The sequence below is a fragment of the Anthonomus grandis genome, chromosome 1, assembly GCF_022605725.1.
Source record: "Anthonomus grandis grandis chromosome 1, icAntGran1.3, whole genome shotgun sequence".
NCBI lineage: Eukaryota > Metazoa > Arthropoda > Insecta > Coleoptera > Curculionidae > Anthonomus > Anthonomus grandis.
This window is the reverse complement of record NC_065546.1, coordinates 53,964,143-53,990,857: the sequence shown is the minus strand read 5'-3', so window position 1 is coordinate 53,990,857 and position 26,715 is coordinate 53,964,143. Positions and strand designations below refer to the sequence as shown.

General features: G+C 31.9%; 2 protein-coding genes and 1 long non-coding RNA gene across 15 annotated transcripts in view; 2 read left to right on the top strand and 1 right to left on the bottom strand.

Moving 5' to 3' along the window:
• LOC126744403 (glucose transporter type 1) overlaps positions 1–26,715 on the bottom strand; it is a 107,731-nt gene that overhangs the window by 77,254 nt on the left and 3,762 nt on the right. For 7 of the 12 annotated variants that reach the window (XM_050451809.1, XM_050451834.1, XM_050451826.1 and 4 more), the window contains exons 2-3: positions 10,501–10,613; positions 4,125–4,171 (exon numbers count right to left, since the gene is read on the bottom strand). Coding sequence is in view for 4 of the 12 variants with exons in the window: in XM_050451867.1 (XP_050307824.1) it covers positions 4,125–4,171; positions 10,501–10,613 (160 nt within the window). In the remaining 8 variants the exon portion in view is untranslated. Of the gene's footprint in view, positions 1–2,830; positions 3,135–4,124; positions 4,172–9,749; positions 10,119–10,500; positions 10,614–26,715 lie in introns of those variants that run through there. The other 5 variants (XM_050451907.1, XM_050451877.1, XM_050451841.1 and 2 more) reach the window with 4 other exon arrangements.
• LOC126744498 (uncharacterized) lies at positions 10,117–11,600 on the top strand. Its single transcript, XR_007663209.1, has 3 exons — positions 10,117–10,225; positions 10,284–10,441; positions 10,516–11,600. It is a non-coding gene; the product is annotated as an uncharacterized LOC126744498 (long non-coding RNA).
• Positions 17,993–26,031, top strand: LOC126744471 (uncharacterized). 2 transcript variants are annotated; one of them, XM_050451918.1, is made up of 6 exons: positions 17,993–18,298; positions 18,352–18,591; positions 18,657–18,817; positions 24,776–25,021; positions 25,085–25,430; positions 25,744–26,031. In XM_050451918.1, exons 1-6 carry the CDS (start codon positions 18,088–18,090, stop codon positions 25,884–25,886), a joined length of 1,347 nt encoding a protein of 448 aa, XP_050307875.1. In that variant the 5' UTR covers positions 17,993–18,087; the 3' UTR covers positions 25,887–26,031. The 2 variants fall into 2 exon arrangements, with proteins under 2 accessions (XP_050307875.1, XP_050307871.1); XM_050451914.1 differs by having other exon boundaries at positions 18,645–18,817.

Here is a 26,715-nt window from a genome sequence, read left to right as displayed (position 1 = left end):
CTACTATTTTATCATTCGGACAGACGATAGGCACATTTCCAATTTCTTTGACGTAAATTCATTAAATGTGATATATTTGCTAATTTTTATAGAAGAGATACACCATCTTTTGTTATAACAATCATTATAAAGACCTGTGTTAGAAGTGATAATTAGAAAAGAAGTTAACAACTTCTGATATTGAGGATTCTGCTATATACTAAGTACATACTAAGTGTTCTGCTGCTAAGTCAATATTTCATCACCAATCATTTAAAGAAATTCCAGATTATTGTATCATAATTAAGAAAAATATGCGCAGATATATTCGTTTTGGAAATAAAAATCAAAATATAAAAGAGGACACTTCAGCGAAAGCGAATATGTATATAATACTAATTTTTCAACAATTTTTAACAGAGTCACAATCACGTTGGCTGATCTCATGGTTCATAAATGCATACATGAAGCATATACAAATCTTTTTCACTATTTCTTATGTGGATGATAAAATTCCTGGTCGGAGGTTTGCAGTCATATAAATTCCAATACACTTATATTTCATAATTTTAATCGATTTAAAATTTATTTGTGCATGTTTAACAACAAATTTGTGTATAAAAAAAGGACTGTACAAAAAACTGAGGCAATTGATTTTTTTAATCTATAGTTTACTATAGATGTTCAGTATTCTGGTGATAAAGTATTATTTTTATGTTGAAACAATGAATGTTGTTGAAGTTGAATTATTCGAAAATTATCACAAAATTTCGGCTGTAAAATAAATTCCTTTGCCAAGTTGGAAATATAGTTCTCTCTGTTTCCATTTTCTGCATGTTCAATAGCTAAATTTCTGTCGAAACCAGATAAAGATTTTAGTGTAACTGAGAGCTGTCAAAGATTGATGGCAGTGGATACCAGCATAAAACTTTAAACATTCTTACATTTTATAAATGTAGTTACCTTTTTCGTAAGATCTTCAGTGAACGGAATATTGCATTTATTGATAAACCTGTTGTACAAGCGTGACTAGTCTGTAGACATATGTACATTGTTCATCTTTTAACAGAAAAGATAATTGTTTGTTGATTTTTCATGCTTTTGTTGTCTACATATAAAGTAATTTGTGTTCAATCTTCAATCAACATTAACAAATATATCACATTCAATAAATTTACGTCAAAGTCGAAGGAATCATATCCATCGCATGAATAAGGAGAATTGGAAATGTGCCAATGATAAAACAGTGGCAAGTTTTTCACAGATTTTATTTATAACTGGCAAGTCCTTGCCATTTGCTACTAAAAAATACCAGTAATAATCACCCAAAGGACTAATTAATTAGATTATATGGTATCTATGGGAATTATTTTCTATTGGACCAAAATAATTTCTGCTAAGGACTTGGGTTATCTGAATAAATGCAAGTTCTTAATACATCAAATTTAGTACCGAGAAGAAAAATTCAAATTCAAATTTATTAATCATTTTGGTTATATTATAACAAATTTTTTATTTTTTTTTAACTTAATTATATTCAATAATAATAGTTAACAGTCATTGTTTTTAACATACACCTAGATGTTGTAACATCTGTTTGTGTATGCTGAGAAATCACAAAATTTTAGTAATAATATAAAATAGAACTAACCATAATCTACAACTAAACAAAAATTCTCCAATAAAGTTTCCCTTCCCAAAACTATTTAAAAAAATTAAATTTATCTATATTTGAATAAATAAATTTTCTACAGACCTTACTAAAGTTTTTAATATTATTTATATTTTTTACGCTGTTTGGTAAGATGTTATAAAATTTCGGGGACAAGTATCCTAAAAATCGTTGCCTCATAGTTTTTTTTATGTTTGGTATTTTTAGGTGTCTGTTTATATTATTTGGGGTTGTGTAGGAATGACTAACATAATTCTTGATTTTTTCTGATTTATGTGTATAAATGCATGTTGACAATATGTAAATTGAGCGTATATTAAAAATTTCTTCAGAATATAATTGTTGTGTAGGAAATCTTTTTTGTTTTTTGTATATAACTTTTAAAATAAAGTTTTGTACTACATAGGGTTGTTTTAAACAATTCTTGAGTTATATGGATAATTTAAACTGATGCGCAAAAGATAGTTTATCAAGAATTACTTATTCGAAATAGTCGAATTGTTATCGAATATATTCATTTAATAAGTTTAATAATTATGAATGTGACAGTTTCATGAATAGGGTAGGGGTTGATTGGGGTGAGCTGAAGTCCTCACCCTTATCGTTTTTAATTAAAAAGAAAATATAATATAGTATGTATAAATAGTCAGTGCGTGGTAAAATAATTTAATTATTTCATTATTTTTTATTAGTATTACGAACATTCAACAATCGGAAATTCACGTGCAAGAAATTTCAAGTGAAAACCACAAACTTATGATTGACTTTGTTAATAAGTGCCGATTTTTACCTAAATCTTAGATTTTTGTCAAGTATGGCAATATTGCTGAATATCCCTATGAAAAATTGACATATTGGAGAATTTTAATATTGCAATGTTTCGGAAATGACGTCAAAATATGATTCATCCAAAAATGTTTTTATTTTAAAATATTCTATAGACCGTACCCTTTATACTAAAGAAAAAAAAATTAGGAAAATCGTTGGGTCTTATATTGCTTGAGTACTTCAATAAAACAATTCAAAAAAATGGGTATGGCAAGTGAAAACAAAAAAAAATTAAAAACAAACAAACGATATATTAAATAAAATGATACAAAATAAATAAAGTAACCAAAATGGAAATTTGTGATTAAAAAATAAAAATTAATTAACGATAAATAAAGAGTGAGGAGGTACCTAATAAGCAGCTCGCGTAGAGTTGCTTCATCGTCTGCCGGTACCTCTTTCTTCGTCTCATTCCTTCCTCGGGAAGACGAGAAGTAAACCGGGACGACGCTGGAGCGACGGTGGGGCGGGGGCGTCGGGGCGCCGTCGTGCCGCCGCCCGGTCACCTTAAAAGAGCGTTGGGACGCCGCCCCTCCTGCTGCCGCCTCTCGATCGTCTCGACGATGGTGTTGATGGTCGGTCCCCCCTTTTGATGGGCCCCTCGCATACCTCTCCACCTCGTCGGCTAATTTAGGCCCCCGATTCGTCCGAACAACTATTGAATACCATCGTAGTACCAACGACACTTTTATAGAAATTTCAACACAAAGATCCCGGAATTTAGGTACTTATAAACTAATTAAAGTACTCAAATTACGAGACAATTTTACCACTAACCAAAACTCTCACGTGTTTCGCTAACGATGTTAGCATCTTCGAGAGAAGAGTAAAACACGTGTCGAGAGTAAAAATAAAGAGTTTTGGTCAGTGGTAAAACTTTCTCGTAATTTGAGCATCACACCAAAGGTCCCAACTATAGGACTAACTAAAGTATTGTTGAATTATTTTTCGTGACCTTAGTTTGTAAGCTTATCTAATTTTTTTTGTTGGATATTGGGCAAAAATAACTACTTCAGGCGATTGATTTACATATTTTAGTCAACGTTTCAATCTCTATGGGATCATCCTCAGAAAACGTGAGTTTCGGAGTTGTGGGGCTCACAGAAGATACACGAAAACTGAAATAAAATCATACATAGGGTATGTAAGGGTAGGTATATGCATCTTTTCATTTTGGTAGAATATTTTTCATATTATCTGTTGTAATTTTTTGATTTTTAAATTTAAAAGATTAGAAATTGTGTTAAATGCTAGTTTTTTTTTTTAATTTTAGTTTTGATGTACATATTAATAATCAATGCTCCAAGAGAATTAATTTTATGTAAAATACTTAAATTAGACTAAAGAAAGATTACTTTTAATTGAGCATCAATTATTACTTTTACGCTGTGCGAAAATTTAACTTTAATTTAACTTTGTGACTATGCCAAAATATATACATAATTTTATTTTGAGTCCTGGAGATGATCTTATAGGGATCGAAACGTACTTCGAAATATATAAATCGATCGTCTGAAGCAATTTTTTTTGACCCATATCCATCAAAAAAAATTAAGCAACCAAAAATACGTTTATTTATTCAGGGTTTAAGTCATGAAATACCCTGTATTCAATTTGTGAAATATTTTATTAGACCTCAGCTTACCTTTATGGATCTTATATAGTCCATCCTTTTGTTTGGTTGTGAAAGGCCTGAAAAAAATATCATTCATTATTCTCAATAAAAAAAAACATATTAAAGGAAACTTGACTGTTTTAATTACTATTATTTTTTTTACGTATTCATGCCTAGTTGCCGGTTTTCTGGCGTTTAAACCTCTCTAGTGATTGGTAATTGAGGAGAAAATTGGTCAAAGTATTTCTTATTCGATTTCTCTCACACCTTTAATTTTGCTTGGCGATTTATTACAATTTACATCTTGTGGTTTGTTATTATTGGTAAACTTTACAGAATAAAATACATACTGTTAATTATGAATTATTTGTTGTCGAAAGAACCACGTAGATTTAAAAATAACATGTATTTTGTAAGTTAACAGCTCAATTTAGCCGAGTATAAACTGACTATCCTAAAAACTACTCCCTGTTATTCATATTTCGTCCTAGCTCAGCAAATGCGTTATTGTTTAATACCACCCAATATGGTTAAAGGAACCGCCAAGCCAGAAAGAAATATTTAAACAATCTTCACATTCGGGCTACGCATTTGTGGCTGCAAAGTTCGTGCACCTATTCCTAATTCATTGGGAATAGCTTACAAATTAAGGGATACAGGTTATACAACCTACAGAATGGTAAAGTTTTTATATCTCCGGATGCTGTATTTCTTGAACAAGAGAAAGGCAGTATGTTACTCAAAAATGTAAGAGATAAAGCTGTAAAACACTTTTTTGTATTTCCAGAGGACACCAAAGAGCCTATAGAGCCTGAACTGGAACCTAAAGTTGAACTTGACCCACAGGTTGATCTAGATGTCATTTAGCCAGCCAAAAATGACATAGATTTTGAGCCAGAGTGAAGTACAATATACTCAAGTGCTTTAGATGGAGAAGAAAGCATAGTGAGTGAAGATTATGGTCCAGAAGAGGAGGTTCCTGAACAATAAATAAGAAGCAGTGAGAAAAGGCCACCAAGGAGCCTAGACGATTATGAGTAAGCTATGCCACTATAGCAGAATTCGCAGATCCAGAGACTGTACACCAGATTGTGACCAATGACGTGAAGCTATGGACGAGGAATATTCTGCCTTATTAGAAAATAAAGTTTGGGAGCTGGTTGAATATTCGGCAGACAAGAAGCCTTTGAAATGCAAATGGGTCTTCAAGGTTTAGAAGGATGCCAGTGGAAAGATAGTGAAACACAAGGCAAGGCTGGTGGTAAAGGGCTGCAATCAGAAAAAGGGAATAGACTACAAGGAAACATTAAGATATTTACTTGCAATAGCTGCTGAATATGATCTTGATACTGATTAACTTGACGCAGTTACAGCTTTTTTGCAAAGTGATCTTACAGAGGAGATCTACATGCTACAACCTGAAGGTTTTGCAGAAGCAAACAAAATTTTGTAGACTGCGTAAATCCCTGTATAGACTGAAGAAACTCAGTAGAATTTGGAACTTTTAACTTGAAGAATGTCTGAAGAACTGTGATTTATGTGTTTACTACAAAATTCAAAAAAAAAATTCAAAATTCAAATATATTACTTAAAATTGTACAGTATTGTTACAAAGTTAGTGTTTGTGCCCTAAGTCACAAGTGACTTGTCGGGACACAGTATTTCAGAATACAATAATAATTTAATAATAAATTTGAGAGCTTGTTATAAAAACCAAATTAAATTAACTTAGATTAAATTTGTAAAAGTAATATTTAAATTAATTCATTCTTTTATTCTATCATTAAATAATATTTGCAAATATACCTGTAATTATAACACTTTTTTACATTAGAAAAGGTAGCTTTAATAAAATATTTTCATAGTTACACCTGATCCATTCGGTTATGCGTATATTAAATAGTTTTTTTCTTATAGCCTTAAAAGCGTGTGGTATGAAATTAAAGATTCTTGGCCCCACATAAGATATATGACGTTGACAAATTGTAAAATCTACTTTAGTCAAATAAACATGTTCTCTCGTGACAGATCTAGTAATATTAAGGCGTTGGGGTAGAATCTTATAAATGTTTTTATTCTTCATAAAGTTAAGGGTGCTCTTCAGGTAAAGTTCTCTTACAGTAAGAGCACCACTTTCCAAAAACAAATTAACTGTTGGGTATCTTTTTGGTTTTTTATTTATTATTTTTAGTATATATTTTTGAGTGATAACCAGGTTTGTTAACATTGTGCTACACGCACTACCCCAAATTCTTATACCATAATTTAGAATGGATTCAACCAGAGCCTGATAGACCATCTCCAATAACTCACGAGGCATAAATTCGCGTAGTTGATATAACTTATAAATTGTTTTCCTTATCTTTTTAGTTATGTAATCAATGTGCATATTGTATCTTAAATTTCTATCAATATAGACGCCGAGGTATTTTGTGTACGAAACTGAAGAAATCCTAGAGTCGCAAGTACAATTTTCCATCTGATTTGCAAAACAAGGATAAGTATGTATAGTTAGTTCCACAGGTTCTTCTTGTTGATTAGTGTTATAAATCGAGAAATTTATAAAGTGGGTTTTATTACTATTTAGAGTTAGAAGATGCTGATCCGTCCAAAGTTTAATTAATGTGATATATTTTTCAGCTAGCTTTTGCACTTCTGACCATGATTTTGCTTTTACTAGAATTACTGTATCATCAGCGTAACAAATAATAGAACAATTTATTTCAGGTAAAATTCTTGTAAGGTTGTTTATATAGATCAAAAATAAGAGTGGCCCCAGGACTGTACCCTGTGGCACACCACATTTAACTGTACCCATCTCTCCAACAAGATTATTAATTTTTACTTGTTGTGTTCGATCACTAAGATATGATTCAAAGAGTGCTAACTCAGTACCTCTTAAACCTACGTCACCCAGTATTTGCAAGAGAATGTGATGTGCCACAGTGTCAAAGGCTCTTGCGAGATCAATAAAAATGCCTAAGGTCTTATAACCCTCATTAAAACCATTCAATATTCGCTCTGTTAATTGTTGAATTGCATCTTCAGTACTCATTTTACTTCGAAAGCCAAATTGAGAATCTGATAATAATTTATTATTTTCTAAATGTTTTTCCAATTTAATTTTAATGCACTTTTCAAGTAATTTATTCAGGGTACTCGTTATTGCAATAGGCCGATAGTTTTCAATGCACTGGCTGTCACCAGACTTAAATATGGGAGTTATTATGGAGTTTTTCAGAATATTTGGGTAAATGCCTGTTTTTAGTACTAGATTTATCATGTGTAGTAAGGGCTTCATTAACGCTATATGATTGTCTTTAATTATCAATGCAGAAATACCATCGTTTGTACATGAAACCTTGCTTTTAAGAGAATTTATTTCCATTATCAATTCATTTACCGTGATTTCCGAGAAACTCGCTGGATTACAAGGAGTAGGCTTACTAAACACATATTTATTTTTAGGTATTTTTTCACTAAGGTTTTTCCCGATATTACAGTAATAGTTCAGAAATTTTCGAGATATTTTGTCCTTTTCAGTTACTTCATTACCATTTTCAATTATAGAGTTTATAATTACATTTTTATTTACGGTTTCGTTGGTTACTTCCCTGATGGTTTCCCATATTCTTTTTGTATCGTTTATGTTTGTATTTAATTTGTTTTTAAAAAATAAATACTTAGCTCTTTTAATTAATTTAGTGAGGACATTTCTGTAGAGTCTGTAAGTTTTTTGTGTTTGAAAATTTAAAGGATGTTTCAGGGTCAGCCTCCTTAGTTTATCGCGATTTTTAATGGAATTAATGATCCCAGAGGTAATCCATCCTTTTTTTTTACGAGTGTATTTTATAGTTTTAAAGGTGGTACAATTTTCAATTATAGTTCTCATGGTTTTAGCAAAATTATTCATGCAAATATTTGGGTCATTATATTGCAATATATCGCCCCAATCAAAATTTATCAGACTGTCTGCTATTTTTTGAAAGTTAACAATTTTTTTAGTATTAATTTGTACCTTTTCCGGGTTATTACTTTTGTTTTACAGAATCACAGAAACCGTTATTTTGATTGTGGCAATTTATGTCGATGACCTGTTGATGTTTTCTAAGAGCAGTAAAGAGAAAAATAGCCTGAAGAGTAAACTGAATGTCTCAGTTTAAAATGAAAAATATTGGAGAGGCTAGATTTGTATTAGGCATACAGATCACTAGGGACCGTAAAAACAAGAAGATTTGGTTGGATCAGAGGTTTTACATTGAAAAGATAATTAAAAAGTACAAAATGTGGAATTGTAATTCTGTTGATAGTCCAGTCTTTTTGGTAGAAAAACTATCCAAAAGTATGTCTCCAAAAAGTGAAGGTGACAAGAAGCTGTTGGAAGCCTTTTGTTCGCAGCCCAAGTATCGAGGCCTGACATTTCATATGCTGTGAATAATGTGAGTAGATTTACATAAGATCCGGGGCCAATACCAAAACCAAACGTATACTTAGATACTCGAGAGGAACAATAACAGATCAGCCAAGACAAAGTCAGATAGTAGGTTTTTGCCGATGCTGACTGAGCCAGTAATGTTGATGATTGTAGGTCAAAAAAATGGGCCTGCAATTTCATGGGCAACAAGGAGACAAGCTACAGTCGCACTTTCCACCACAGAAAGTGAATAGATAGCTATGAGCATGGCAGCTCAAGAGGCTTCATGGTTGAGAAGGCTTAGTGAAGAACTTGGGTATTGACCTTACTTGGACATTGTATGTGAATAATTAATTGGGCCCATCATGCAAGAACCAAACACATTGATGTTAGGCACCATTTTTTGAAAGAAAAGATAAGTGATGGGCTTTTGGAGTTGAAGTATGTCTCAATAGATAAGCAAATAGCTGATTTACTTGTTGTTGCCAAGAAGAAGACTCAATTATGTGCTTAGAATCAGGATTTGAAATATTTTAAATTGAGCGGCTGTTTTTCCGCAATTATTCCGCCAAGTAACTGATAGATAAGTTCAACCATTATACGCCTCTGTCAGTTATGCATCTAGGGGTGTTTATAATCTACTTTTAAGTTCGACTTTGGTTTTATTTACTTTTACGTTTTTAGTAACTAATAATAGAAGTTTGTTCTCAGCTTTTAATCAAACTTTTATTAACACAGTTTTTTGGTGACTAGTTGGCTAGTCAATGAAGAAATCAATCTAGAAACAAAATATGAATAAAATTGAACAAATCGGCACTAGTCTCGCGAATAGAGCAAAAATCCGTCTAAATTGAGCGCGAACGCTTAAGTATATTTATTTGATATGCGTCAAAAAACCGACACCACTCTGGCTCACGAGACGCGTGCTCAAGTCATTCGCGAGAGTCAACGCGAGGCAACGCGTGTGCAAGTCTGTACGCACCTCTATAAGACATATGACAGATCAGCAGCCCAACCCAACCCAACCCAACCCAACCCGCCATTTGCCAGTATTTGCATTATCAAAGAACAACGAGGGTGGAAAATTAGATCCTTAGCAAATAAAAAAAATGCAAATTTGTATATAGATTATACTAAGGTGATCCAAACTGGTGTGTATTTAATAAAAAAATTCATTTAACACAGTAGTAATAATAAAATTTAAAAAAATTAACAAAAATATAAAAGTATATTTATTTTACCTCGAAGATATTATGTGCCCCAGTTTGAGTCACTCTCACTATGCACAAGATTATGTCGTTGACTTTCACAAGAATGTCATACTTATCCGAATCGCGGTTTTGCAGCAATACAACTTTATGTAATAGTCGAAATATTAATAAAATGTGTGAAATTTATTACTGGTCTATTATAAAATCATCACATTTATTGTTGTATTTTATGAGTGAACTTGTAAGAACTCATTAATAAACATTTAGGCTAACGACTATTTTTCATATGACACTAGTCACAAGGTTCACGATACTTCGACAAAAGTTTACCACTAATTGTAATTTTGTTGGTGTCCTATAATAATAATTAACGTTTCCCCCAGATAACCGTATAATCGTTTATATGTGTTATAAACAAAATTAAACTGCAGATTAATTTAATGTTTGTTTACACGACCGTTGAAACCCGGCGAGTACTGCTTATTCGGGTACGACGCTACTCCAAGGTAATTTCACACGCTATATTTTATGGTGAAAGTACTAAAATTGTAATTTTTTTTATAGAAGAAGGGGAGACATGTGCTTTTCGATATGTTTATTTGCATGCGGATTCCTATCATCATGGTGTGGCCTAAGTGGTTATTATCGCTTAGAATTCCCCGTGATAATCCTTTTTTAAATGCGAACAATAACAAGTTTACCTTGAAATTAATAATTGAATTGTATGTATATTCTCTAATTATTCGAGAATTTTACTTTATGGTAAAAATAGGGATCTTACCTATTAAAATTTTAGAATAGAAACTCAAAAAGCTGGTTCTCCTAGCATTGGTACGGCAGATGTACTCCAATAAGGCGTGTGGCTGAAGAAATGAAGGATATTCTAAAAACGTTCTGAAACAATAAGGAAAAAAGTTGTTTTTATTAAATATCTAATAAATTCAAGTAGAGCTCACTCGAATATTTGAAATTTCCGCTCATTAAACTCAAATTTCTTCAAAATCTTAGAAATTAAGTAAGTTGATTATACGCAATTCTACTGGATAGTTCAGATGAGAGTAAAAAACCTTCATTGGTATCTTTATGATAGATAATCATTAAAGTACATAAGTGTGAAAGGTTGTCTTCGGTTGTGATTAATTAATTATTTCAAATCTCATGTTATTACATAAAAAAATGTTTACATAGGTCCAAATAAATTTCAGTACATCGATTTTGCTAAAACTACATGCAAATTTGAAGCTTATATCTATAAAATATGCACCTAAAAGAGGTTACCTCTATATTATGCGATAAAGAAAAATTAGGTTAAAAAAAACATTTTTACAATTTAAATTATATAGTTTTCATCCTGAAACGTATTTGTGCTGTAATAAATCTTTCAAATCAGCAAGCCATCTATCCTTAATTTATTTTTTTTTATATCATCACCTCTGACCTTTAAATAACTTCTGTCAATAAATATTGTCAAATTTAACAGCAAGGAACTCAGAATTATTTTGGTATTTTCCAAGTCTTTGGTGAGGTGCCACGGAAATTCGGCATTTGTAAGGTATTTGCTTTGTATGTATGAGAATTAATTATTGACAAATGTATAGACATGAAAATTTAAGGATTTTTAAGGTGATAAAAGTGATAAAGCTATATTCTATATCAGCCATAACTAGCATAGTTCTACTCTTTAGCCTAAACACGCGTTGTCCTTAGTATCCCCATACAACAGCAGTATAAGACAGTTCAGAATGACATGTGCAAAATATACAATCTTGAGAACGTGTGTAGACACATTCCCAAGACTGTGGCAAGATTTCTTAATATCTATATTCAAAATTCAAATTCAAAATAAATTTATTTATCAATAAAATTACATAATTATCATGATATATGACTTTTATTTTTGGGGTTATCTTAATTTACTAAGCCAAGTTAATAGGAGTTGCTCATTTCAATTGTTTATTTCATTTTACCAGAAACTCTTTTCGATATACGGAATGGCTTTTCTGATAGGTTAATTTATTGTTTAGTCAAAGAAAGTAGACTGTTTGAGCTGTTTATATAAAGAAAATAATGTTTGTTAAGTTTTTTCGAAAATTTTGAAAAATTGTAATTTTATTTTATTAAAGTGTTTACATTTTTTTCTATAGTGTGGACGCATTATCTGAGGAAAAAAGATGGTCAAGTCGAGCAGTTTCTTTATTCTTTAATTTTTTCAGACATTTAAAATCATCCAGCTCTGTGACTGTTGATATATTATTGACCTCAAGGCAAAGGCATTTACAATTTCCTCTGGATTATATGATAAGATAAGTATCATTATAGTTCAAGTTTCCTGAGATCCGTCGAGATGAATTGTTTTTTTCTGAATACATTTCCAGAATGTCCCCGGATCATACCTGATGTTATTCTCAGTTTGATGAATAAACTCTGTTTAAGAAGCATTTATTTTGGTTTTTATGGAGCATCTCAGTCTATTATAATTATATCAATATCCGAATTATCAAATCTGTTGAATTGGTTCTTTTCCATTTTCTGTGCAAACTGGCTTTTACCTGCTTTTAGCTCCTTAATGATTTCTGATGTTTACCACCACGAATAATTGTATTTATTTTTGCATGGCCTATATAATGGTACTGATTGACTATAAATGCCATAAAGTTTGTCATGGAAAGCTGATACATTAACATATTATTTATTCCGTCAAGGAAATCCCAGTTAGTCTCAGAAACGAGTTGATATAATAGGAAAAAAATTGACATCAATTGCAGGATTCCAAATTTACAAGCAGCTTTTCCAATATAACATTCCAAGTCCGTGAGAATCAGGTTAAGGATGATGTCCTGTACATTTGTAATATTGAAACATTGTTTTAGAGATGTATATGCAAGAACATCATTAAATTAAATCACAAAACTCATTTCTTGACCCTCGTATCAAGAGTCGCAAGATGATATAACACAAATAATGCTTCATAACGAGTAATTGGAGAGTTAGGTTCAATATATACAATAAAAATAAAAATTACACGTATTTATAAACTAACTTTATGATGTTTACTTCTGGGATCCTATCCTCAAAGTAAGCCATATGGATAAAGGAAGTTAAATCTCTCGCACATCAACCAAGACACCACCATATCTAGTGACATTCATGGCATGAAGATTCCTGTCCTTACGATAGACCTGGTCTGTAAATAGATCTGTAAAAAGTTCCTGGTCATAGGCGTTTTGTTAAATCCAGCTTTCCAGACACACGGATGATTTCAAACAGAGATAGATTTGTAGAAGAACTATAGCTCTTAGTGTTGAGGCCTTGAATAATTATTTGAGGGATAGGCTCTTGCTTGACTGCTGACTTAGTTTAAAGAAGAGTTCGAAGAACTATTTTTTAGCTTTCTATGCAATTCTTACTGCTGAGGTATCTTGTCATCTGATATAGACAGATGCTTGAAAACGGAACTGCATTTAATCTTTGAGCTATAAATAACAGTTGAGACAACTCTAGTTGAGGGACAAGCTACTCGTATTGGTCTACACTTGTTTTCAGTCTTCCCACCAAGTCAAAAGAATTTAATTTTGTTTGATAGCTGTTTAGGATTTGACTTTTTCACTAGTCTGTGCACCATAACATGCAAGCGCGAGTTTGCAATTTAAAAGCTCTTAGCTCAGTGGTAATTTTAATTTAGCAAATTTTACAAATCGGCTTAAAGCAATAGTCACATAGATAGCCCACAATTTTTATTTAGCAACACAATTAGTATTGCATAAATATCAAGTAATTTGATCACATTGGCTCATAACGGATGATCAGGTGTACCTTTACCTAGCCAGTGACCCTAGCGCTCCTGAGTCTAGGATGTGGCAACATTGTCACAAATCGGACTAAATGACTTCTGACAATGACAGATAGCGGGAAAGTGTAGTGCAAACAAACCAAGGTACCGGTAGCGGGTAATTTAAAAATCAGCCAAAAACATACTGAAACGGAACTTCACCCTGAAATGACACTTACTGGCAGAGTTTAGGTCCTAATTGCTGTATGGCGACCACACTGGTATCTGAGATACTGATAAAAACAGTTAAAATTTGTCAATTTTATTTTGAGCAAATATTAAAAAATACTATCAATCAATCAATCAATCAATGCTTTATTGTCAAGAAATTGTTACAATTTGTAGACAAAGCTGTAAAACAAAAAAGACACAAAAATACAAACAAAACACAATTAAAAAAAAGAAAAACAAAACAAAATTTAAAAAAATAAATAAATAAATAAATAGAATAGATTATTTACAATATATACAGATTAATACAATTTAAAAATTGTAAGTAGTCAAAAAAAATATTATTATAAAATATACAATTTAATGTATACAATGTCAAAAAAAAAGATCATTAAAAAATCTCTCTACGTTAAAAAAAAAATGTAAAAAATGTTTAAAAAAGTAAAAAATTATAAAAAATCCTAAAATAGCTACACAAAGCAGTATACCTAAACATGTACAGATAGTAAAAATACATAATCAGCTAGTGCGAAATTTTAAATCAATGATTACAAAAAAAAAATCGTTAACTGTGTAAAAAGCTCTCTCCAGTAAGAATGCTTTTAATGCTTTACGAAATGCAAAAAAAGATGTGATGGATTTAATTTCCAACGGCAGATGATTGTGCATTTTTTTTGCATTATATAATATGGAACTTTTGACCAACTCTGAATGTGGGGTAGGCAGGTATAGATCATATTCCGTGTTTCTAAGTATAGATAACTATGGGAAGGCCTATCAGATGCTGAACCGTGTTTGCGTATTAGACAAAGGGACTCAAATATGAATAAAGATGGAAAAGTTAGTATTTGAAATTTTTTGAAGAAATGCTGGCAATGACTTCTGTATTTAAGTCTCAGTGTATAACGTAAAGCTCTCTTTTGTAGTCTAAAAATACGGTCAAATTGAGTTGCACTACATGTACCCCAGAGTGGAAGGGCGTATCGAAGGTGCAATTCAAAAAGGGCAAAATAAACTGTTCTAGAAGTAGACAGGCTAAGCTCCTTAGAAATTGATCTTAACGCAAAACAAGAGGAACTTAATTTTCTTGATAAAAAGTCAACATGTGTGTCCCATTTTAACGAGTTGTCAACAGTTAGCCCTAAAAACTTTACAGAATCAACTTCGTCAATTGTTGCATTACCAAGTACAAAAGATTGCAAGGTATTTTTATAGGACAATATTTTAGTTTTGGAAATGTTGAGACAAAGGAGATTAGAGTCGCACCATGATTTGATAGTAGTTAAATCACTTGATACGGTTCTATGAAGTGTAGAAATATCCGGATTACTCCAGGTAAAACTAGTATCATCAGCAAATAGACAGACTTTACCGTTAATATTTAGATTAGCAATGTCATTGATGAAGATAAGAAACAAAATAGGGCCAAGTACGGAACCTTGAGGCACTCCACTTTGTATTGGCTTGCAAGAAGACATAGTCGAATCAATTCTCACAGCTTGACTTCTGTTACTGAGATACGACTTAAACCATTCAAAAGGCGCTCCTCTGAACCCGTAATATTGCAACTTTTTTAATAAGATGTCATGATTAACACAATCAAAGGCTTTAGAAAAATCACAGAAAATTGTTGCTGTAGGGTGTTGGTTGTTTAAGCTAGAGTATACATTATTAAAAAGAGAAAACATAGCATCATTTGTGCATTTGTTATTTAAAAATCCAAACTGATGGGAAGTAAGTATTTTATATTTTAGCAAAAATGATTGAAGTCTTTTTTTAACCAATCTTTCAATAATTTTTGAAAGTGTGGGAAGAAGAGCGATAGGGCGATAGTTGGAAGACTGATCTTTGTCTCCTCCTTTATGTAGTGGAATTATTATCGCCAACTTAAGGCAGTTAGGAAAAACACCTTTTTGAAAAGACTGATTAATTAAAGTAATAAGATGACATAATGTACATTCGAGCAGATTTGAAAACATTTTAAGAGTAAGTCCATCAATTCCAGAAGAGCCTTTGTTTTTGATTTCCCTAATTGAACTGCAAAGCTCTGGTAACACTACGGGCGTAAAGAAGAAGCTGTGGAAATTCTCATTTGCAATGGGAAGATATGAAAGTGGATCATGGGAAGGAGTTATGGTACTCATTAAATTATTTGCCACATTTACAAAATAATCATTAAGGTTCTCAGATGAAGTGGAGATAGTATTCGACAAAGAAGGCTTATTTCTCAAAGCATTAACAATCGACCATGTTTCCTTAGCCACATTTTTAGATTTAGCCAGTCTCCTATTATAGTAAATATCCTTGGCGGCTTTTAAAATTCTCTGATAAATCTTTTTGTAAAGGCTTACGTACTCATGAAAAAAAGCGCTGTCTGAAAATTTCTTAAGATGAGATAATAAGCGCATGTTCTTAGCAGATGTACGCAAGCCTTGGGTAGACCAGGTTATGTTGCTTCTTTTTAAGAGGTCTCAAAGGAAAGGACTTGTGAGAAAGACTAGATAGCGTTTTTACAAATCTAGAAAATTCTGAATCAACGTCGTCAGAGAGAATATTCCAGTCAGTTGATTGACAAAGGTGCCTAAAATGTAAAAAATTTTTATCCGAGAAAATACGGCCTAATTTGCGTAGAACATTTTTACTTTTAGATTTAGTTATGGAAAACTTTGTTAACATTGCTTCATGGTCTGAGAAACCTGGGCTTAAGACAGTACAATCGACGAAATCTGGCTCAAAGGAAGATACGACATAATCTATTGTACTAGAGCTGATTTTAGTTATTCTGGTAGATGACTTAATGTGCATGATTAAGCCAAAAGAGTCGAAAATGGACTGGAGAGATTCTTGAGCAGCACACACACTGGAAAAATCAATGTTTAGGTCGCCACATAAAATGAGTTTGCTTTTTAACGGCAGAGACTCAAGCAAGCTTAGTAATTTTTGGAAAAAAACATTTACGTCAGCATCAGGTGTTCTGTAAATACAAACAACGTAAAGATCAAAATTATTATTGTAGACAATGGAAAATTCAAATATTTTTTCAGAAACTAAATTATCGAACCTGGTTACCATTGAAAAGTCGTTGCTAGTAGATAATATCACAGTACCTTCATGAGTTAGATTTGTTCTATCAAATCTGGCAACTGTAGTGTAATTATCCACCATCACAGGCTCACCAACATGCAACCAATGTTCAGTTATGGCAACGATTTCTGGAAAATTAAGCTCTTCTAGTAAAAGAAATAAATCATTAGTTTTATGTCTTAAGGACTGAATATTTAGAGAGAAAATACTAAGCTTGCCATTGTCCAGTATTTCAGAGGGTGCTTGATCCTCTGTTCGCGTCAAGTCATTTAAAAATTTTTATTCCTGGCGGGAGATCCACCAGAATAATAATTGCTATGACTCTCTCTGATTTTTTGAAGGCGTAGCAGCTTTTCTGATGAGAAGAAGGACCTAAAGGCTGACAGATCTGCTTCAACTTCAGTTGGACCAATACCATAGGCATCATGGTAGCGAAAGTAGAGCCTCCGCAAAGAGTCCACGTCACCAGGAAGTCCCTCTGATGCAAGTGCCAATCGGATGCTGGTGTTGGTATGTCCTTCAAAACACACACTGGAGGGTTGATCATGCAGATAGGCAAGGAATAGCCTAAGAGGTTTTAAGATGGAAGGGTCTCTCAGTCTGGCCAATAAATAGCGATTATCAGTCGCATCTGAGTCTCTTGATAGCCGCACTATTGGTGGAGTCAATGGGTCCATATTATTTGCTGCTTTATTCGCTACTGAATTATTATCGATGACAAAATCAACCTCTAATAATTCTGTTGCAAGGGACTTAGAGGCAGCAATGGCCTCCCTATCAGAACTAATTTTCAAAGATTGAACCTCTCTGGATATTGTAGCAGATGTTGATGAAACTGAGCGATGTGGCAGGTTATGGCTGTCTGGAGAGTGAGGCTTAGACTTAGACTGGGAAGGCTACTATATCTAATCAAAAAAAATCTTTCCTTTACTTGTCTTTTTTGCAACTTTGCCAAAGTTTGTCACAAAATTTCCTGAATAAAGTTGGAAATATAAATAGAATATTCAGTTTAACTACTCTAAAGAACGCTTTTGAAGTCCAACGTCATCTTAAGTTGATAAATTTAGGAGGCAATTTTATTGCAAAAAGAAAAATCTGGCAACGTGGCGCCAACTCCATTATGAGTAGTTTAGGTCAGCCCAAGACCAAGAACGAAGAATCCAACCTAACCTCAAAATTTTTGTTTATATTTTATTTTTCAAAAATTGTTGGCAACCGGTGACAGTTTTTTTTTTCAATCAGTTTCGCGTAAATTTTTCGTACAAAACGTTTAATAATACCAAAATGAGACGGCATCAATCGTATCCCAGGCCAGAATCTACTTATAAACCCGATAATAAGTCAGAAAATCCCGTCAAATTGAAAAAGAAGACGTCGAGTCCTGAAAGGGATATGCACAAAATAAGGGATAAACAGGCAAACGTTAAAATATGGCAATCGAACCATCAATATTTAAGGGAAAATACTGGACTAAAGCAAAAAAACTTTTCCCCAGGTTAATTAGATTTGAATAATTTCATTAACATTATAAAAAAAATCCAATTTCAGATATAACAGGCTCACAACACTCACTAGACGAGCAAATATTTACGGAAGTTTCTTTGAAACCCGACCAGATGCCCAAACAAAGATCCAAATCGACAGTAAGCGACAGACAACCCTGGGGGCAACTCTTACACAGGACCACCGGGGGCGAACATGAATCAGTGTTTGGCAAATGTGACCCCTTAAGGACGCTACACTTTTTAGCTCGGGAGTTACAAACCCTTATACAAACCCGAATGCCAGGTATGTACAAACTAACTATGAAGGCCAAAACCAGTTTATTGTATTGATATTAGATTATTGTTCAGAGGAGACAAACTTACAAGAAATCACTAAAGCTATGCACGCTGCTTTAAAAAGGATACCACCAGAAGTTGCTTCAACAGTTCAATTGCAACAGCAAACTTTAGATCTTTTACCCAAGCTGAAATGTTTATCCAGTAGAGAATCTATGGAAGTATTAAATTGTGTAAGTTAATGAGTTATTTTTACTATTTTCAGTTTAGTTTATCACCCCTTAATATTTTTATATTGCTTTGATATAGCATAACTAGCAAATTTGACACTAATAACTAAAGATTGTAGTTTGAAAGAAAGTCTTGTAAAGAATGGGAATATATTTTAAAGTTTGTTATAACCCAAGGTTCAAAAAGTGTCCTCTGAGGTTGTTTTACACAATCTAAGTGTGTGAATTTTAATTTTTTTTTGAAACAATTTATTTAACCACAATAATACAATGTATAACGAGTTTTAACAATTTCTCCAATCAGTGTTTGAAAACACTGGCCCCGAGAATAACAAAACAGTAATTAATTATCTATAGTAAACAAATGTTGCAATGTTGCTTATAATTTTTTATACATAAATTAATTAACATTTTTTATATCTTTTAATTTTTTAACAAAAAATCTATAGTTATTTATATCTTTTATACAATGAGGTAAACTATTAAATGTTTTAATTGCATCTGTAATTGGATTTCTTAAACCTATGTTAGTTCTTGTAGAAACTTGATAAACATTATTTAGTGATCTTGTTTGATGATTATGTACATTATGGTAAAACATAATATTTATGTTACTTTTTTGTCTGTTGTTTATAATTTTATATACAAGTTTACATTGTTCTATCTCCAATATCACTTTTAATTTGTTTAAACTTAAATTTGAATAAATTGTATTAGAACTTGTAAGCCAATCAAAATTAAACAAAATTTTCAAAATTTTATTTTGCAAAATTTGAGCCTTATTAAAATTAACTTCACCGCACATACCCCATACTGGCAAGAGGTACCTAAAATGTGTGAGAAAGAAGGCATTATAAATTTGAAATTTACTTTTTTCAGACAAATAATCTCTACTCCTATATAAGGCAGATAGCATTGGAACTGTTTTATCAAAAATTTTGTTTAAGTGTAGTGACCAATTTAAATTTTCATCTATTTGCAAACCTAAATATTTAATATTCGACACTTTTTCTAATATTACAGTATTAATATTAATATTTAGATTATTGCTGACTGACTTATTTTTTTGTTTGAATATCATGTATTTGGTTTTCTCAATGTTAATTTTTAATTTATTTGAAAACAGCCATTTAAGATAACATTTTAGGTCATTATTAATAAGTTGTGTTAAAGAAGTTTCATCTGTTCCAGCATATACCAGTACAATGTCATCTGCAAAGGTAAAATATCTTGCTTTTAGCTTGGCTAACTTGAGATTCAGTACATAAAGAATATATAAGAGAGGTCCAAGAACGGATCCCTGTGGTACCCCGTAGGTGTTAGATAACCATTCACTAATAATATTGTCAAGCTTTACGTACTGTTTTCTGTCATACAAATATGTTTTAATTAAGCTGTACAATACATTTTTAAATCCCATTTTAAATAATTTGTCTAAAAGAATGTCTATGCTTACTACATCAAAGGCTTTTTTTAGTTCTATGAAGACAGCTATAACTATTTGTTGTTTATCTAATGCCATTGAAATACAGTCTACAAAATCCACAACCGCACCAAGTGTACTACTGTTCTTTATAAAGCCATATTGATATTTATCATTCAATAGATTGCAAGAGTTAATGAAAGATAACATTCTATTTTTTATTATTTTTTCAAGAATCTTGGAGAATACACTAACGACTGAAATGGGCCTGTAATTATTCATATATCTTTTATTACCTGACTTAAAAAGAGGTGTAATTTTACTTATTTTTAACTCTGATGGGAAAATCCCTTTTTGTATAGTTTTATTAATTAACCGTACCAAAACAGGTATTATGTATTCTCCAAGATTATGTATGTCCCTAACCGTAATATCGTCATATCCAGGTGCTGAGTTTATTTTTAGTTCTTTTAAAATTTCTGATATTTCCTCTTTATTAGTTAATGTTATAGAAATAGAACTATCATTGTAGACTTCATCAATAGAAAAAATCTCGTTTGATAGTTGAATCTCCGTTTCCAAATCTTTAACTATTAATTCACCGACCTGAGAAAAATATGCATTTAAATTATTTGCAATGTCAAGCTGAGAATTAATAATGTTATTTTCAATTATTAATTCATTAATTATTACTTTAGATTTTTTATTTTTTATTAAGCTGTTGATAAATGCCCATTGCTTTTTAACATTATCTCCAGCTAAATTCCATTGGGTTTGAAAATACCTATTTTTAAAAGCACGTATTTTATTATTAATTTTATTTTTTATGTTTTTAAATTCAGAGATAATAGTTAGGTTTTCGGGTTGGTTAATTTTCTTTTTGTATATTTTATCTCTTTTTTTGATAAGCTCAAGAAGTTCAATATTTATCCAGGTGTTATTTTTTCGTATTCTTAATTTTTTTGTATATTGAGATTTATTTTTACATTCATTAATTAAATTAATTAATTCTTGAAAAGTTGTTACGTTAATGCTTAATATTTTTTGTATAAATAAGTTTACAAATTTTTTATAATCTACAGATTTGACTTCATAATCTACTTTTGGTTTATAAAATTGCACAGGTGTTTTAATATCAAGCAATATAAGTTTGTGATCTGAAATTGCATTTTCTTTAACATTAACTTTACAACTTAAATTACCACTATAATCGCTAAGAACATGGTCTATAAGAGATTTTGATAAACTGGTAACTCTAGTAGCGCATTCCTCATTTATCGAGTTATTAATTTTAAAATTGTTTAATGCTATTAAATCTTTGTACTCTTTGGTTACTTGCGAAACATCAAGCAAATTAATATTCATATCTCCAACAACTAAATGATTTTTAGGGTGAGTACGCAAAATATATTCTAAATATGGGAAAAAATTACCACTATTAACAGTGGGTGGTTTATATATAACACTTATTTTTAAGTTTTGTTCCCCTAAGCTAATACATATCCAGTTTATTAAATCACCCTTCCTTGATTTCTCAATTTCACGAAACTTAATAGATTTTTTCACATAAATTGACACACCACCCCCCCTACCAGCTCTGCAGGCATGAACAGCATTAAAACCATCCAACTCAAACAGAAATGTTTCACTTTCTTCTAACCATGTTTCAGCTGCCAATAGTACATCCCAATTTTCACTCACAACCAAACACTGCACCAGATCCAGTTTATTTCTTATACTTTGTAAGTTCATGTAAGCAATTTTTAGTTGTTCACGAGGCCTCGCTAGTTTTCCAACTGACTTTTATTATTGATAAGGAGAACTTTTGAACTTTCGTCTTTCCTCAAAAAGATATTACCATCGCCAATCCATAGGAACTTAAAATTTTGATCTTTCTTAAAAGCCTTAGCTGCCATGTATAAATCAAGATTAGTTTTTGTAAGTTCATGGTTGAGAAAGATTTTATTATCCGTAGTATATCCCAAATCTGAACTTTTTAGGCCAAATTTCTTTTTTTGATTTTAAAATTTTTGTTTTAATTGATTCATCTTCAAAGATGACTTTAACAGGGTTATTTTTATTCTTATCCCTGCCCAATCTATAAACAGTAAATTTGTTTACGTTTGGGACATCAAGATAATTGGCAATTTTATTTACAATTTCAGGTAAGTTCTCGTTCTCTTTGTATGGGATTCCTTGCACCAACAAATTGTTTTTAAGTTCCTTTTGTTCATTTTTATTTAACTGTTGCTTAATTTGACCAAGTTCATCCTGTAATTCCTTATTTATTTTAAGTTGATCATCATATTTAGTTAATAAAGATCTGTACTCATTTTCCATCTTTTCCAATTTTGCCATAATATCGGCCAGAGTGTAATCCCTCTTTCCACGTAAAGCAGAACCAGGTCCATCTTTGGTGTTACATTTGCCACAGAGCCACTCGTCCTTGGATTTGCTTAATTTGACATAAGTTTTATTTGACATAGACAAGCATTCTCTATGCTTCCATATGTTGCATCTGTCACATAGTAGTGCTTGATGATCATCAAGAACGTCCTTAAGACATATGTCGCAAATTTCAGTCTTGGTTTTTGGCATTTTAATACTGCTAAGATAATCCGTAAATCACGGCAACTCCGCTCGAGATTCCAAATACTACGTACCCGATATCGATGTGATCGACGTTTAAAAGCGCACGGGTCGAAGTTCACTTGGCAATAAACACCGTTTAAATTTTGGTGATTTGAAGGTAAAAAAGAAGTTCTTAGGCACTACAAAATCAGAGTTATTGTTCTATATACGCTAATGATCAGATCTATCGATAGTACAGTATTTAAATGATACTATTTGACACTAAATTTGAAAAATCTTTGTAGAACGATTTATAAACAGAACTTAACCGTTTATTAACGGGATTATAACGGGATAATTATTATCGAGAATTTAGCTTAATTAAAAAAAATACAGTAGGATGGACACTATGGACAGTATTTCATTAGAATGTAGGTATATGTTCCAGTAATATGCTTTATAAAAAATATACACTCTAAATGTAAAGAAACAGTGGGATAAAATCTGGAAAATCTTGATTTTTAAAAGTGGAAGATTGTGATTTTTAGAAGTGGTGATTTTTTTTATTTAGAGCAATTGATCATGAATTAAACTGAGCAATTATATTGTGCAATTTGCTTTCAACCTTTTATGCCAATTGTCAATAGACTACATAAAAGTTAGTTTTTCCTTTAGAGTCATAACAAAGCCTCTGCATATACAGGCTGTCTGGAAGCTGGATGCAATCCTTTAAGGGGGTGATAGCTGACTTAATTTCAAACATTTTAAGCTAAATATGTGTAGGTCGAAATTTGTTTATAAATTTTTTATGGCAACTTTTGCATTTTTCTCAAGAAATACCAAAATTTCACACTTAAACGGTAATAGAGAGCAAGTTACAATTAGTATCAGAGTTTCAAAGTTTTTTTTTTGTATGGCTTATATTCTGGTGTAGCTTAATTTAAAAAAAAAATTATGTGTACATAAAATTTTGGCCGTCAAAAGTGTGCACCCCTTCAGTTTACCTCTTAAAATTAGTTTTACGCCTTTTCTAAGATAAAGAGTAAATAGACTGCCTAAAATAACGGGGGTATTCCAAATTTAGTTAAATTTGATGCAAAACTGTAGACACAGTTTTAAAAAATCGATTTTTTTTACACTTCTTGCGATGGCTGTAGCTTGAAGGGGGTGCATTTTAGGACCCATGTTTATAGAAAAAAAAGTCTTATTTTGACCTCAGGAATACGCCCTTAAAATATATGTAGTAAATTTTGAAACACCCTATATAAACCCTTGCTAATTACAAACCCTCATAAAATCTATTAAAATAATTTATCTAGTAAGAGTCGTAATAGTAAAAATAGAAAGAAAATAAAAGTGTTCTTAACTGAATTTGTTAAGTAAATACAAGCAAAAATTTAAATGAAAATCATCATTTTCATTGTATTAGGATTTATAAGATTCAAGTTTAAGTTTAGATTTATAAGATTCAAGATTATCAGAATAATAAAACAAATATTTTAAAGTGCATGCATCTATCCCAAGTTAATTGAAACTTTGTCTCATTTTAGGTGAGAATTACTTTCTTTCATAAATTTTAACAAAATTCTTCAAGTACAAGAAAAATCACAGATCTAGCGCAACTATCTTAAATTCTTAACTAAAAGTAACTTTCTATTTTGTATTTGTAAACATAACCTCTCAAAAACTTTAATTGTTTTGTTTCCCTACAATTGGTACAACTGAAATTTGTCAAAGTGACCAACATCGAAATGACACAATCACGCAAAATGGCGGCCCCCTAGTGGTGGTCATTTACTTCTCATTGAATTGGCAGTCCAGGTATATTTATCAAGTTCGTGAGGGAAAGTGATCTGCTTGGGTTTTATTGAAATTCAAATTTTCTAAGTAAAGTCATTATTATCCTAAAAAAACCCTAGAATTTCTATATAAACAATGACAAAATGAAAAAAAAGCTGTAATCATAGGAGAGGTCGGGAGACAACGAGAAAGGCGCCCAGACATTGAAGAAAAGCCGTAGCAAAGAATTTTCAGAATTCCAAAAATTAATCGAGGGTAACAACATGAAACTGGATGCGGCCTGCAAGCAGCTGGAAAGTATTTTGTGCGGTCAATTAAGAGATGAAAAATCCGCGTTAGAAGTCGCGTTACAAAACGAGAGGGCGAGCGTGAAATCATTACAGCATCGCATCCAAGAAATGGAAAATACGAACGTAAGACTTTTTTTTATTTAATTTACTAGAAAACAAACTTCTCCTCATTATGCTCTCCTCTAGGCAATATTAAGGCAACAACTCTCCCAAAAAGACGAAGAAATCGTCCAACTGAAAACCAAAGTGGCATTCGTCGACTCGAAACTGCAAGAACGTACCGCACACACCACGGACGTGCAGGCGACGTTGGCCGAACTAAAAAAATCCAAATGGACAACGGAACAGGACAATTTGAAGTTGGAACACCAATTGCGACTGTGCGCCATTGAAAAGGAGAAATATTTGGCGATATTGGCGGTGCGGGACAAACAGATTTACGAGATCAGGAACGAAATGACCCAATTGCAGCAGTCGGTCAATGAGCAACTTGTCGAGATGCATAATTACGCCATAGCATCGGTCCCATCAAGTGAGTTTTCGTCATTTACACCTTTTTTATTTTCAGTCAGGGCAGTTGTTTCACAGGTGTGGAAATTTGATCGGAATTACAAGATGTTTGGTCTTTTGAGATCTTGTATTCAGATTTAAAGTGTCTCACAGCTATTGCTTCCATTAGACTATTTGGTGTGGTATTTTGAATTCCCTGGAATAGAAAGTCATAAGTTTTTATGATCAAGAGTCGCAGCATTCTTTCGTTCTTGATTAGTGGAACAATGAATGACGTTTTAAGACTTTTTTGACCGACTTTTAAAAAGAAAAATACCGAAAATATTATTTTTCAGATCGGATATCGATAACTGTACCAACGGCGAATGCTGGTACAATTTCATCAATCTACGGCAGTGACGAACTGTTTCCTAATAAATCCGATCAGTCGCTTCCGGATTTGGACGAATCAGAGGACGAGGGACCGCAGAGGACTTAAATTATTCCAATTCAACTGTGTTTGGGTCCATAAGTGACTAAAAGTTTTGTACATTTGTTTTTGTAAATTTTAGTGCCTGTAGTACTTATTTCATGTTTTTTCTAAAGTATATATCATAAATAAAATGTTACTGCTAAAATAGTAATTTTGATTTTATCTTTGAGAACTGTGGGGGTCAGATAAAACTACCTGTCTTAGCTGCTTGATACATTTAAAATACTCGGATGCAGGGCAAATGATAAACTACGAATTCCTCGAACTCAGAACGTAATTTATTCATGCTTGAGTATCAAGTTTATACCCTCGACTTAATCATTAAAGATTCCTCTATGATCATGTAAAGGAATTATGAAAATACTTTAAGTTATACTCAAAAAACAATAAGGTTTAAATATGGTGGAACATAATAATAATAATAATGACTTATTTTCCCATATAATACAAAGATATAAACTTATTGCTAAGGTCTATTACGGCGCAGTCTAGCTTATAGCTACTCTACTGAACTCTATACCTTAAGCTAAAACTAACTACATAACAATTTACATAGGTACTATAATTTATATAAAAAAAAGCAAATTATATGTAAATTCGTGAGTTTAGTATTTCATATCAATAAGTACTACACCTTAAACATTATTGCAATCAGATTAGCCACTATAAAACATCATAATATACTACATCAAATATTTAATGTAAGACTAATTTTTCTTTTAAAAGACACTTCCGGCAAATATTTCAAATTATTTGGAATCCTGTTGTAAAGCTTCGCTATATTATAAATAAAAGATCTCTCAAAGATTGACGTGGTATGGTTATAGAGCCTTTG

Bases quoted from the DNA above. Each gene is read 5' to 3' on its own strand.
- LOC126744471 (XM_050451914.1), top strand. From the start codon at position 18,088: ATGAGACGGCATCAATCGTATCCCAGGCCAGAATCTACTTATAAACCC. The intron at 25,022-25,084 runs GTAAGACTTTTT...GCTCTCCTCTAG, and splicing joins AAGAAATGGAAAATACGAAC to GCAATATTAAGGCAACAACT. The intron at 25,431-25,743 runs GTGAGTTTTCGT...ATTATTTTTCAG, and splicing joins CATAGCATCGGTCCCATCAA to ATCGGATATCGATAACTGTA.